Here is a 13,460-nt window from a genome sequence, read left to right as displayed (position 1 = left end):
ATTCATATTTCATTTATTGAATTGCTTAAGAAATTTTAGTGTCAGTTTTTTTTTCTTCAAGTTATTAATAAGCAAAGAAAGGTTGCACATGGAGGGCATCCCCTCATAACATGAGCATTATGACACTTAATTCCTCTCAAGTGTTGACCTTATAAGTTTTACTTCGGAAACAAAAAGAATCCAAATAGCATTCCTGTCTGAAATCCATGCTGATTCTCTTCAACTACTTCCCATATTTATAGCAAGTATGAGAAAATCTTGTTATATGGTGTCCACGTAATGTTGTATTGGAATTATAGATTTCTGTTTATACATGTATGACCTTGTGACCTTTCAACCCAAATGAATAGGGATCAAAATCCCTGAACCTGTTATCTCTATAGCAGTATTAAACTGAAGTTTGGAATAATATATGGTGTATATATAGAATTGTTATATCTGATTTACCTTTTGACCTTTGATCTACGATCATTTGACACAAAGGAAGATGGGGTTTTTGCTTCACTGGCATTCTATTCAGCATATTTCAGACAAAAATTGTGAATTCATGTACTAGTGCATGTGTATACTCTAGTGTTCCACTGGGTCTCCCTGATTAAAACATAAAAAACCCAGATGTTTTAAGGCTTCTTTTTGTTGTTTAGGAGTGCATCTTTGTTATAGTAGTTCTTTTCATTCATATATATAACTGTACATCAAAATTAGATCCCCCACAAATTGATTTTGGATTTCAGAGTATTCTGAAGTTATAACCTTTACCTGAATATTCTAGAGTAAATTTAACTTTGCTCTGTATTTTTATTCCTCAGTTTTACCTGAATAATCTAGAGTAAATTTAACTTAGCTCTTTATTTTACCTGAATATTCTAGAGTAAATTTAACTTGTTCTGTATTTTTATTCCTCAGTTTTACCTGAATATTCTAGAGTAAATCTAACTTGCTCTGTATTTTTATTCCTCAGTTTTACCTGAATATTCTAGAGTAAATTTAACTTAGCTCTGTATTTTTATTCCTCAGTTTTACCTGAATATTCTAGAGTAAATTTAACTTCACTCTGTATTTTTATTCCTCAGTTTTACCTGAATATTCTAGAGTAAATCTAACTTTGTTCTGTATTTTTATTCCTCAGTTTTACCTGAATATTCTAGAGTAAATCTAACTTTGTTTTGTATTTTGTTCCTCAGTTTTACCTGAATATTCTAGATTAAATCTAACTTAGCTCTGTATTTTTATTCCTCAGTTTTACCTGAATATTCTAGAGTAAATTTAACTTAGCTCTTTATTTTACCTGAATATTCTAGAGTAAATCTAACTTTTCTCTGTATTTTTATTCCTCAGTTTTACCTGAATATTCTAGAGTAAATTTAACTTTTCTCTGTATTTTTATTCGTCAGATTTACCTGAATATTCTGGAGTAAATCTAACTTACCTCTGTATTTTATTCCTCAGTTTTACCTGAAGGACACAAAGAGCAGCAATGGGACCTTCATCAACAACCAGCGACTCAGTCGAGGGGGGGAGGAGAGCGCCCCCCGGGAAATCTTCTCTGGGGACCACATACAGTTTGGTGTGGATGTCATGGACAACAACAAACGGGGAGAAAAAAGTAAGGGTCAGAAACTGGAGTAATGTGTTACGGTTGTTTAAGGAGGTATACTACATTGTCATACATGTAATGGCTGACTTCCTTTTAAAACATACATGGAAACATAAATATCAGCAATATTTGTCTATTCCTTTTTGATTTAAATACCTAGCTCAGTTGGTTAGCCTGTCGCCTGCTGAGCTATAAATCATGGGTTTGAGTCCAGCAGGGGTTTTCAATTTTTTTCATAGTTTTCTACTTTAATTTTTTTTTTTTTTTTTAAATTGTTGACTAAATAAAGTGAACTTGAAAGTTTTCAGTTTCAAAATATTGCACACACCCTGCACTTTCCATCCACATCAAATTTCTCTGGTGTAGCATTCTTCCTTAAATAGATGTGCAATTTTTTATTTAAAAAAAAGAAAAAGAAGTCAAATTACAAAAACTAGCAACACACAGTATATAAACACTCTGTAGCAAGTATATTCAGTGTTAATGGAACGTGCTGATCTGTGAGATGTGCTGACTTTGTGAATAAAAGTGTGCTATATATAGCATTCTAATTCCCATTCAAGCCAGGTTGGCAGCTGTCAAGAAAGTTTTTGAATTACTAATGGAGAAAGGTTTTATCTAATGGTTTAGCAATTGATAGGTAAAAGAAAAGTAATTTCCCAGAATTTGGAAAATGGTTTTGAGGAAAAAAAGGAGATCATAGCTGTACATGTAATGTATGTTCTATAGAATGGTACTTCTTAACAAATGTACAGTATTAAGAGCACCTGATAAGCAACACAGTAATTTAACTATCATTGAATGATTTGATGCTTGTCTTTGGAGGCAGCACTTGTCAATGATCCATTTTGTATAAAATTTGTTGGAGTATCCAAGAAATGACAAAGCTGAGAAACCTGTCTAGTTTTGGGAATGTGTGGAATTCTTTAGGAATCCCATGTTACTGATTTCTCCTTTGAGATATGAGTGAGTGAGGAGCAAGCATGTACATCTGTTAGTATGCAGAGCAAGGATAGATCTACATCAAAATCACTGTGGGCTCAAAGAGATACACAGAAAACTGAAGACAGACTGGCTTCTGTCATACAGTCAGGGGTCACACCTACACTGTAGTGATGTGTAATCTGTGATTAAGACAATCACTATTAATCAGAATAATACTTTCATGAACAGGAACTAATTTACTGCCATGTGTCAACATGTTTCACTTTGTTCAGAGTTCTCAGAGAAATAAAGATGTTCACATGAATAGTGTGCATTATGTACAACTTCTTTTCAAATCCAAGTGCATGTTATTGTTTACATATAAGAATTACTGGTGTGCACAAAGTTTTCCCTTGAGAAACTGACACTTGTATGAACATGAAGAGGGCACTATTTAAAGGCTCTTCAAAACTGCACTTACAGAGTAAAAAACTGACTAGTTATATACCAGTACATGTAAATGTATTCCTGACTTTGTGTTTTTGTTTTGCAGTCACACATAACTGTATCATAGCAACTGTCACACTCTTCCATCCAGATGGACGAGAAGCCAGAAATATGTAAGTACCCAATGCCTCTGTAACAAAGGCATTTCCGTCAGCCTATATGATGAAGGAAATGTGGTCAATTTTTTACTACAATAGGAATTAGTAAGCATCTGACTTTTTTTTTTAGCAGGATTGTGACTCTTTACTGTAAATGAACGATATATAAGATTAAAGACATTGCATCATTTTAAGAGATAAAGCCTATTCCTGATAAAAGATAATCTTTGGAGGAGGGTATTTTGATTTTTTGAATTGTATGGTAAGGGAGATTATCTCTACAGACTTTAGTAGAAGAGGTAAGATTGAAAAGGAAAACTAATACATACAGTAATGTGATTTTTACATTTACATTGCTTTTATTTTCAGATACTCTGAATCAGGGCTGTTTTCTAACACTGTTACATACAATAATGTGTTTTTGACATTTACATGTCTTTTTTAACTTTCAGATACTCCGAATCAGGGCCGTTTTCTAACACTGTGACACCGGGCGTCACAATTCAATCTCAGGAACTTTATCAATTGGCTCAGTATCTACAGGTATCTAGATGACAAAATATATTTCATGTGCAGTTTAAAAATCCTGAATTATTCACCTATTTTTCAGAGTTGCGTGCTTATTCTAAAAATTACATCATCTAAGCAACACATATTCGGATACATTGCCAGTTATTTTTAAAAACAGAACCATTTATTCATAAGCTGTGAAATGCTCTAAGTTCTTTTTTCAGTTTTTTTTTTTTATTGGAATACTTTCTGTTTTAGGAGGCACTACACAGAGAGAAGATGCTGGAACAGAAACTAAGTACACTCCAGCAACTTGTAGATAATACCCAGGAGGCATCAGAGAATGGCTGGCAAGCATTAATAGACGAGGACCGCCTACTGTCACGACTAGAGGTCCTGGAGAATCAGCTACATATCTACTCAAAGGTAGGCCAAACAACCACTGGGAAACAGCTTATATCCCCCCCCCCCCCCCATTTAAAAAAAGTTTTGAGGTGTATTCTACAGTCACCATGTCCATATGTCTAGAAATTTTATATGCTATGTGAATGTAAAATATATATGAGCCTGGTATTTTTTGATTGATTTGTCCAATTTTGAGAGAAGTATGGCAATGTCTATTTGAAGATTTTGTTTGAAAGATTTCATTTACATAACACAGAAAAATAAGACTCTTACTTAACTCAAAGATTGCTTATCACCTGAAGGTATGTGCTAATCATGTCCAAGGTCATTGAAATAATGTCAAGGACATTGAAAATGAAGCATGTAATTTTATTTCCAGTCATATTTTAAAAATAGAAATGTTGATGTATTTATATTTTAGCCCTAGGTCATTTGGACAATATCAAGGTTGTTGAGAGAAGAAATGTGTAATTCATTTGAGGACCAAATTTTTGGAGCAAAATGCTTTTGAAGATCACACCTTTCAAAGTCATTTAGACACTCTCGGGGTAACTTGGGGGGGGGGGGGGGGGGGGGGGGGGGGACTTCATTATTCAAGGCCATGTATTTGCAAACAAAAATATTTTTATGAAGTCAAAAGAATTCAGTCTATAATTGATTTTTAGCTGGCTGGAACGAATGTCTGGAGAGCTATTGTTGTGACGTCGGCAGCCCACTATTAGGAAAAAGCTTTAACCTTGGCTCTATCTTTTTAAACAAGGGGTATAATAGGGCTTTGCTATTTTTCAGATAGATGTCTTGTGACCAGACCTTTCATTTGGTACCAGGACTTGACCCAGTGACCTTCACATTTGAATTTGTCCTACTTTTGATAAACTTCAACATGTCTGTCTTTAGAACTAAGGGGGATAGGGCTTTGATATTTCAGCTATAAATGCCTTATAATGAGACATTTTAGAATCAAGACTATTGACCTGAACTTTGACCTGCATTTCTAAAACTTTAACCTTGGCTATATATTTTGAACCAAGGAGGATAGGGCTTTGATATTTCACATATGTAATCCTTAAGGCAAGACCTTTCTTTTAGAACCAATACCATTGACTTTGAACTTTACCTCATGACCAGGCTTTTGTTTTTATATTGATCCTTTGATTTAGTGACCTTGAACTTTGACCTTCATTTCAAAAACTTTAACCTTGGCTATATCTTTTTAACCAAGGGGGATAGGTCTTTGATATTTCACACATAGATGCCTCATAGGCAGGGTTTTTATATGGTACCAAAACTTTGACCCCTTGACCTTTGACTTGCTTTTCATAAACTTTAACCTTTTGAACCAAAGGCTATGTTTTAAGTAGAGTTATGCTTCCCATCAAGCTATGTTATCTTCTGGTAACTCTTGTGATATTCATTTGGAAGTGAAATATGTTCAATATGTTGGACAAATGGCAACATTTTATACATTACGTTATCTCAAGTGTGTTAGTATGATAGTGTTAATGTTTGTATCATTGCAGAACCATGCAGATGACACACTGCGTCAGGAAGTTGTTACGTTACAAGAAGAAAAGAACACATACGAAACTACTGCCAAAGTAAGGATGATAACCATGCCGCGTTCTCTTTACAACATTTTCATATTTTGGTCTAGATTCTCTACAAACTGTTTTTTTTTTACCAGGAATCTCTTAAGAGGGTATTGGAAGAAAAGCTTGAGGCTGTCCGAAAACTTTCAGACCTTGAGGTAAAGTAAATAGTATGAAACTGCTCAAGTTAATTCCACATGTGTGTCATAGTAAGAAATACACATTACGAACTTTGTTAATGATTTGTTTGCAGCGATCACTACATAACACGGAAGATGAGTGCACCCACCTGAAGGACATGTGTGAGAAAGCTCAGGAGGAACTCCAGGCTTTGGCTGAAAAGTACCAGGACCAACAGAAGGAAGTCCTAGATATACAGGAAAAATTACAGGTTAGCATTGTCGGATTTACAGACACATTTCATAATGTAAAAGTTACTCCTGATTAAATCCATGGTTATTTGTATTTATTTTTATGACCCTTTCATAGAAAGGTCATATATAAGTTATGTTGATCTCAGTTTTTTTTATCACTGTATTGGCCTGCAGTGAAAATTGTGAAATTCAAACTGAGCAAAAATGAATTTCTATTCAGTGCCTTTGACCTCAATACATTATAATTTTGTGCACAAAAATACAGTACTAAATGTACATAACATATTGAAATGAGGTTTACATGTAGATAGAAATTGGTACTTTATAAGGATGAGAGATCCTTGTATTAGTTTTATAGACTCATTCATACAATGTACCGTATATACATGTATGAATAGAGAAGCTTAGATATGACAAGCACTGTCATTTATATACATGTATGAACAGAGAAGCTTAGATATGACATGCACTGTCGTTTATATACATGTATGAACAGAGAAACTTAGATATGACAAGCACTGTCGTTTATATACATGTATGAACAGAGAAGCTTAGATATGACATGCACTGTCGTTTATATACATGTATGAACAGAGAAGCTTAGATATGACATGCACTGTTGTTTATATACATGTATGAACAGAGAAGCTTAGATATGACATGCACTGTCGTTTATATACATGTATGAACAGAGAAACTTAGATATGACATGCACTGTCGTTTATATACATGTATGAACAGAGAAGCTTAGATATGACATGCACTGTCGTTTATATACAATGTACATGTATGAATAGAGAAGCTTAGATATGACATGCACTGTCGTTTATATACTATGAATAGAGAAGCTTAGATATGACATGCACTGTCATTGACAGGAGGCAGAGAGACTGCATCTAGAGGAGATGGAGAAAATCAAACAAGAAAAAGAGGACCTCAACGAAAAACTCCAGGACATGATTCGACAGGAGACCATTCTCACGGCAAAGATGGAGTCCCTCCAGGCCGACAACGATATCGCATTGGAACAGCTGGCAGCCATGAAAGGTACACAATCATTAGTGCAGTCCTATCAGAGATTTGTCGTAAAGAATTCAGAAGCACTGGGATGATCTGTCAATCTTCCGCAATGTAGTCAATGGAAACAATGTAGTCAATGGAAACTGATTAAAAATGTAGTCAATGGAAACTGATTAAAAATTGGAGTTTCAACTACAGATGTTATCCACTTAATTCACTTCATAATATTTTGTTGACTTTGATATTCATTTGCATTGCAATGGAAACCATGATTAAATCTAACTGAATCATATCTATTAGATCCATGTTAAAATGGTGTAACAACAATTGTTCCAAAGAAACATCGTCCAAAATCTGAATAAATAAAAGGCCCCATTGTAATGTTATTTGTGACAATACTACGGTAACCTATGCTGAATATGATGTTATTTTCTAAATATTTTGTTTCCTTTAAACAGATAGATTAGAGGCAATAAAAGAACCAAAGGAAAATGTGATAGATGAAAAGGAAAATGGAGAAGGGCTGACAAATGGGGAGAGAAAGACAGATGAAGAAAACGAGTCAGAAGATAGAAAGATCATTGTAGGGGATGACATTAAAATCATAATGAAGGATGATGAAAATGACAATAAACTGGAGGATATTCACAAATCTGACAGCCTGAACCACATAGAAAACCACGTCGATGAAGTTGGTCAGTCCACATTCTCTCGTGCAAACGCTATTTCATCGTTTACCCTGTTCTACCCAGCTAAATTTTTACAAGATTTCTTCATCACAAAGAATGATTTTTTTTAACACTAATATGTATCTGTTGCTTTTAGCATTAAATTTTAGGTGAAGAAAAGTTTCAATAAACACACATATTACATAAATACAATTTCAAAATTCTCATGTGATCAGAAATAATTCGTTCTCTCAGCCTGAGACTTGTGGTTTTTAGAAGGCTGTTAATAGTGATAATTGTGTATCATCATGGTGTTTAATCTTTCAGATTCCATGAAAATTAACTCCTCTGAGAAGGGCAGTCTAGAAGACATTCAGGGTAAGATAAATGTGTTGTTGAATGATAAAATAATCTTTTACAAACAATGCTTGTGATTCTGTTAAACATTAGATTTTTTTTTAAATAATGACACTTGATTTTGTTTCATTTTTTTTTTCTGTAGGAAAATTAAAAGAGGCACAGAAACAGATAGAAAAATACAAAGGTAATTTATGTTGTTAGCAGAACAAAAAAAAAAATCATGTAAATTTGATTGCGTGTTGGTGCATTTCTTTATATTTTCTCTTTTATGTTGATAGAAATGATCAGGGAATCTGATGAAAAAATGAATGATAGCACAGAGAAGCTAGAAGCCATTCAGAGTAAGTTACTTCCATGCATATTTTTGATTTTGGTATTGTCTTCTTTTTTGAGAATGCAAGAAGAAATTATCTTGAATGATTGACATTGTACAGCTAGACAACAACAGAAAAATTTTGCAAGATTTAAAATATTTTGACTTCATAATCTTTTAAAGCTACAATCTTTGAAAATAAAACGAAATTTAGAACCACATTTACACTGTAAAGCATTTTGAAAGAGTGTGATATGGTTTTGAATTAATTTCATGATTGAGATAATTTGTGATGTATTTTGGACTTTGTAGAAGAACTAGAGAGAGCGGAGATGTATGCCAAGCAATACATAACAAAGATATCCTCTCTAGAAGGTGACTATGGCTGGATATTTATCCTCTGTGGTGTTCGCTTGTCACACAGTCAGCTACAATGTTCCCAGATTAGCAATATATCAAGCACTAATTGTGATGATTTAAAAATTCTGATGAATTATTTATTGATACGTTAAGAAAATTTTATTCAGGAAATAAAAACGAAACTTTTGATATGGGGATTCACATAGTGATGTTGTGAAGTTTGCTTTCTTGGTTTGTTAATTTGCATAATTCGTTTCACACGGTGTTTTAATGCATTTTTTTGATAATGCGTTTCTAGTTATTACTGTTGAATTCTTGTTGACAATTTTTTTTGCATGAATTGTTTAAAGTTTTTGACTTATTGCTTCATTGTCTTCATACAATTATATACATCTATTACAACAACTATTTTTCACTTTGAAATCTTACAAGACTCTCCCTGACAAAGCATAAGATTCTGTCAATATTCAGTTTACTTCCGACGTCTGATATATATCTGGTGTGCTTAATAATATCTACTAAGATTTTCCGTAGTCAACTACATGTAGGTGTACTAAATCTCATAATGACAGGTGGAAGGATGAAGTCTAATCCTGATATTGTAGTACATGTATGTAGTTATTTTATATTTGAAAGGGCCTAATCTGACACATGATAGGAATTTTTTCAATATACACTGTAGTTGACCAAGACATATATTGTGGGAGAACCTCTTTTAAGACATGTGGGTAGATCTATGTTCCTATCCTTTAAAAAAAATCTTGAAGAATTTTGGTTTTGAAAGGAAGAAAACAAATTCCATGAATTTTTCATTAAGATATTGTTTTGGTCTGGTTTAGAAAATTTAGTTATAATCAGTATTCCCTAAGTAGCAAGATTCTACATCAGATAGCATTCACCACCACATTTACACAGACCGACACACACACACACCCCTCCCCGGCCTACTCCATCAACTGTTGTCTCACAACAGCATGTTACGACTGACTCTGGCACACCTCATATACACAGCCGACACACACCCCCACCCCACCCTGACCTCCCCTAGCAACTGTCGTCTCACAACAGCATGTTACGACTGGCTCTGGCACACCTCATCTGACTCCCTGTCATCTTGTTCATTTAGAAAAGCTTAAGCTGTCGGACTTGCACATGAATCTCATGATGGAAAATACCATGGCAGATCTGAAGCGTAAGTCTTCATCTCATTGTCACCCAGGGGTGGATTCAGGGGAGCATGGCACTCGGTGATGGGGAATTATACGTGTGACTTAGTGGGAGGGTGGGATGGGTTAATGGTATAAAGGGCCCAGTCAAGGTCTGCTATTGTAGTAATTAGGGGTCTCTTTCAAAGTGAAGTGAGGACTTTGAATTACTGCTAAGGACAGTGGATACTCAAAGTAAAATATGTTACAGAAATGTGTAAAATACAGACCTTATTGTTGCCAAAATGCATATCAGTCAGAAATTGTTCCTCTGTTACCATATTCATTCTTATATTTTGAGTTTTTGACCTAAAGCTTGATCTTCATATTTATTTGAAATTCATTGAAATAACTTGATAAAATTGAGACTAAACCCCCCACAAATTCTGTATCTTATTTATTTCCATGGCATTGCTGTATTTCATGTATTTTCGATTGATTTACATTGTGGAAAAAAACCCACTATATACATGTACTTAACATTTTTATTCTTGATTTTTTTTTGTGTATCCACTAGCCTTACTAATGTTAGTGACAGATGTATCTGTGATTTTGTATGAAAGAATTTCTTTTGTTCTTTGTTGAATTTAAATTGTTGGGTGGTTAAAATTGAACAATTTCTGAGATGGATCCATTGGGAGTGGAGAGTGGAATCTCGGCACCACTGAGTTGTGGTAACACAACGTTCCACTGTTAAATGTTGTTTGTAAAATAGTGTCACAGACATGAGAAAGTGGGCATGTTAATCATGGAATGTTGAGACATCTCTGATCCACCCCTTTATTTCCACAGCTGAAGTCATGTTTTGTGGTTTCTGTTTATTTATTGAACTCTTATACTGGTTTCTGGCTGAAAGTTTATCTGATCTGAAATCGCATGCTATGTTTCGAATCGAATCTGAATCTATTCTTCTCTGTATAGATTTTTCTTAAAATGACAGATTGATAGACCAATCAGAGGATGGTATTACATATTTGTCTGTCGTATAACATTGTTTTTCTTCGTCATTTCAGAGCAGCTCAAAGTTTCCCAACACCAGAATGACAACAGCTCAGGACTTATAACAGAACTACAGGGTAACCCAAAGTTTTAGTATGATAAGCAATTCTACAGAATTCATAAAAAATGACCCACAATTCAGTCTTTGCTGTGATCTGTTTGTGTTACAGATAAAGTTCGAGTCCTGGAGAGTGAAATCGTAGGTGCCCGGCTACCATCGGAGAGGATGGAGGCCACGCTAGTAGCGACTTGTGCTTCCAAACCGTCCACGGCTGTCTCACAGATGGATGAGTCCAATGATTCAGGACTGGAGGACGACGACAATCTGAAAGGTCAGTCAAATGAACCATCTTCTGGTCAATTAAATAAATGTAGTCTGAAAGTTCAGTTACAACTGTAGATAAACACAGAAAATTCAGTTGAATAAACAGTCTGTTTAGTGGTCAGTTCAAGTTTGTAATAACTCAGTCTGTTACTCTTTAAATTGGTCAAACAGTTTATTGATTGTATGCTCAGATCAAAACTGGATCAGTGTCAAACACTATATATTTTGTGGTCATTTTAACTTTGGGTTAGTCAAACACAGCTTGTTGTGTGGTGAATTTACTGTAAGATTTATAACTGGATCAGTGTCAAACACTATCTATTTTGTGGTCATTTTAACTTTGGGTCAGTCAAACACAGCTTGTTGTGTGGTGAATTCACTGTAAGATTACACTGTAGTTGAACACAATCTGTTTTGGGGTCTGTTAAATTCTGGATCAGTCAAACAATTTGCTATGTGGTCAGTTTAGCTTTGGATCTGTTTGTTGTCCGTTCAATTCTGGATGAGTCATGTTCAGTTTGTTTTGTGGTCATTTCAACCTTATATCACTCAAACACAGTCTATTTTGTGGTTAATTCAACTACCACTGAATCATGATTGTACAGATTGCTGAGGATATTGATGTCTGATTGAATCATGATTATACAGATTGATGTCTGGTTGAATCCTGATTATACAGATTGCTGAGGAGATTGTTGGATCATTAAATCCTGATTATACAGATTGCTGAGGAGATTTTTGTCTGATTGAATCATGATTATACAGATTGCTCAGGAGATTGTTGTCTCATTGAATCATGATTGTACAGATTGCTGAGGATATTGATGTCTGATTGAATCATGATTATACAGATTGATGTCTGGTTGAATCCTGATTATACAGATTGCTGAGGAGATTGTTGGATCATTAAATCCTGATTATACAGATTGCTGAGGAGATTTTTGTCTGATTGAATCATGATTATACAGATTGCTCAGGAGATTGTTGTCTCATTGAATCATGATTGTACAGATTGCTGAGGATATTGATGTCTGGTTGAATAATGTTTATACAGATTGCTGAGGAGATTGTTGAATCATGTTTATACAGATTGCTGAGCAGATTGTTGAATCATTGAATCCTGATTATACAGATTGCTGAGGAGATTTTTGTCTGATTGAATCCTGATTATACAGATTGCTGAGGAGATTGTTGAATCATGATTATACAGATTGCTCAGGAGATTGATGTCTAGTTGAATCATAATTATACAGATTGCTCAGGAGATTGTTGTGTCATTGAATCTTGATCCTTATTTTCGCTTCACAGCAGATTATTCTCTTCCCTTTCATTTGCATTTTTATGCCCCGAAGATCGGAAGGGGGGGGGGGGCATATTGTTTTTTACCTTTCTGTCACTCTGTCTGAAACTTTAACCTTGCTAATAACTTTTGAACAGTAAGTGATAGAGCTTTGATATTTCACATGAGTATTCCTTGTGATAAGACCTTTCCATGGGTACCAACGTTTTTGACCCTGTGACCTTGACCTTGAAGTTTGACCTACTTTTTGAAAACTTTAACCTTGCTAATAACTTTTGAACAATAAGTGATAGAACTTTGATATTTCACATGAATATTCCTTGTGACAAGATCTTTCCATGGGTACCAACATTTTTTACCCCTTGACCTTGGAGTTTGACCTACTTTTTGAAAACTTTAACCTTGCTAATAACTTTTGAACAATAAGTGATATAGCTTTGATATTTCACATGAGTATTCCTTGTGACAATACCTTTCCATGGGTATTAAACCTTTTGACCTTGACATTTGACCTACTTTTAATTTTTTTTTTTTTACATTGGTCATAACTTCTAAATGGTAAATATTAGAGCTTTCATATTGTACATGAGCATTTCTTTTGACAAGATCTTTCTACTGGTACCAAGATATTTGCCCTTGTGACCTTGGCCATCTTTGGAATTGGCCATTATCGGGGGCATTTGTGTTTCACTAACACATCTTGTTTCCCCTGTGGTATTTAGAGTTCTTATGCTGTTACAAAAATTGATATTATGTTTTCAAGTTACTAACAACAGGTTTTTTTGTGTATTTATAGAACTGTTGAAAGAGGCCAGGATCTTACAAACCAAGGCTGAAACAGAGCTGAAAAAGTGTCGAGGTAGGGAAAGGGATGTAATGCATCTAACGTACATTTATATAATCACA

At 34.5% G+C, this 13,460-nt stretch overlaps 1 protein-coding gene across 18 annotated transcripts in view; it reads left to right on the top strand.

Moving 5' to 3' along the window:
- Positions 1–13,460, top strand: part of LOC125656894 (sarcolemmal membrane-associated protein-like) — a 48,155-nt gene that overhangs the window by 14,490 nt on the left and 20,205 nt on the right. For 16 of the 18 annotated variants that reach the window (XM_056143791.1, XM_048887515.2, XM_056143789.1 and 13 more), the window contains 17 exons: positions 1,450–1,606; positions 3,075–3,141; positions 3,579–3,669; positions 3,895–4,062; positions 5,562–5,639; positions 5,726–5,788; positions 5,884–6,021; positions 6,883–7,051; positions 7,483–7,719; positions 8,020–8,070; positions 8,195–8,236; positions 8,331–8,393; positions 8,678–8,740; positions 9,852–9,917; positions 10,944–11,006; positions 11,100–11,261; positions 13,351–13,413. In XM_056143791.1, the coding sequence (XP_055999766.1) occupies positions 1,450–1,606; positions 3,075–3,141; positions 3,579–3,669; positions 3,895–4,062; positions 5,562–5,639; positions 5,726–5,788; positions 5,884–6,021; positions 6,883–7,051; positions 7,483–7,719; positions 8,020–8,070; positions 8,195–8,236; positions 8,331–8,393; positions 8,678–8,740; positions 9,852–9,917; positions 10,944–11,006; positions 11,100–11,261; positions 13,351–13,413 (1,741 nt within the window). The remainder of the gene's footprint in view (positions 1–1,449; positions 1,607–3,074; positions 3,142–3,578; positions 3,670–3,894; positions 4,063–5,561; positions 5,640–5,725; positions 5,789–5,883; positions 6,022–6,882; positions 7,052–7,482; positions 7,720–8,019; positions 8,071–8,194; positions 8,237–8,330; positions 8,394–8,677; positions 8,741–9,851; positions 9,918–10,943; positions 11,007–11,099; positions 11,262–13,350; positions 13,414–13,460) is intronic. The other 2 variants (XM_056143796.1, XM_056143792.1) reach the window with 1 other exon arrangement.

Source organism: Ostrea edulis, chromosome 7 (assembly GCF_947568905.1).
Source record: "Ostrea edulis chromosome 7, xbOstEdul1.1, whole genome shotgun sequence".
Lineage (NCBI taxonomy): Eukaryota > Metazoa > Mollusca > Bivalvia > Ostreida > Ostreidae > Ostrea > Ostrea edulis.
Note: the sequence above shows the minus strand (reverse complement) of the source record. Positions and strands in the feature narration are given on the sequence as shown.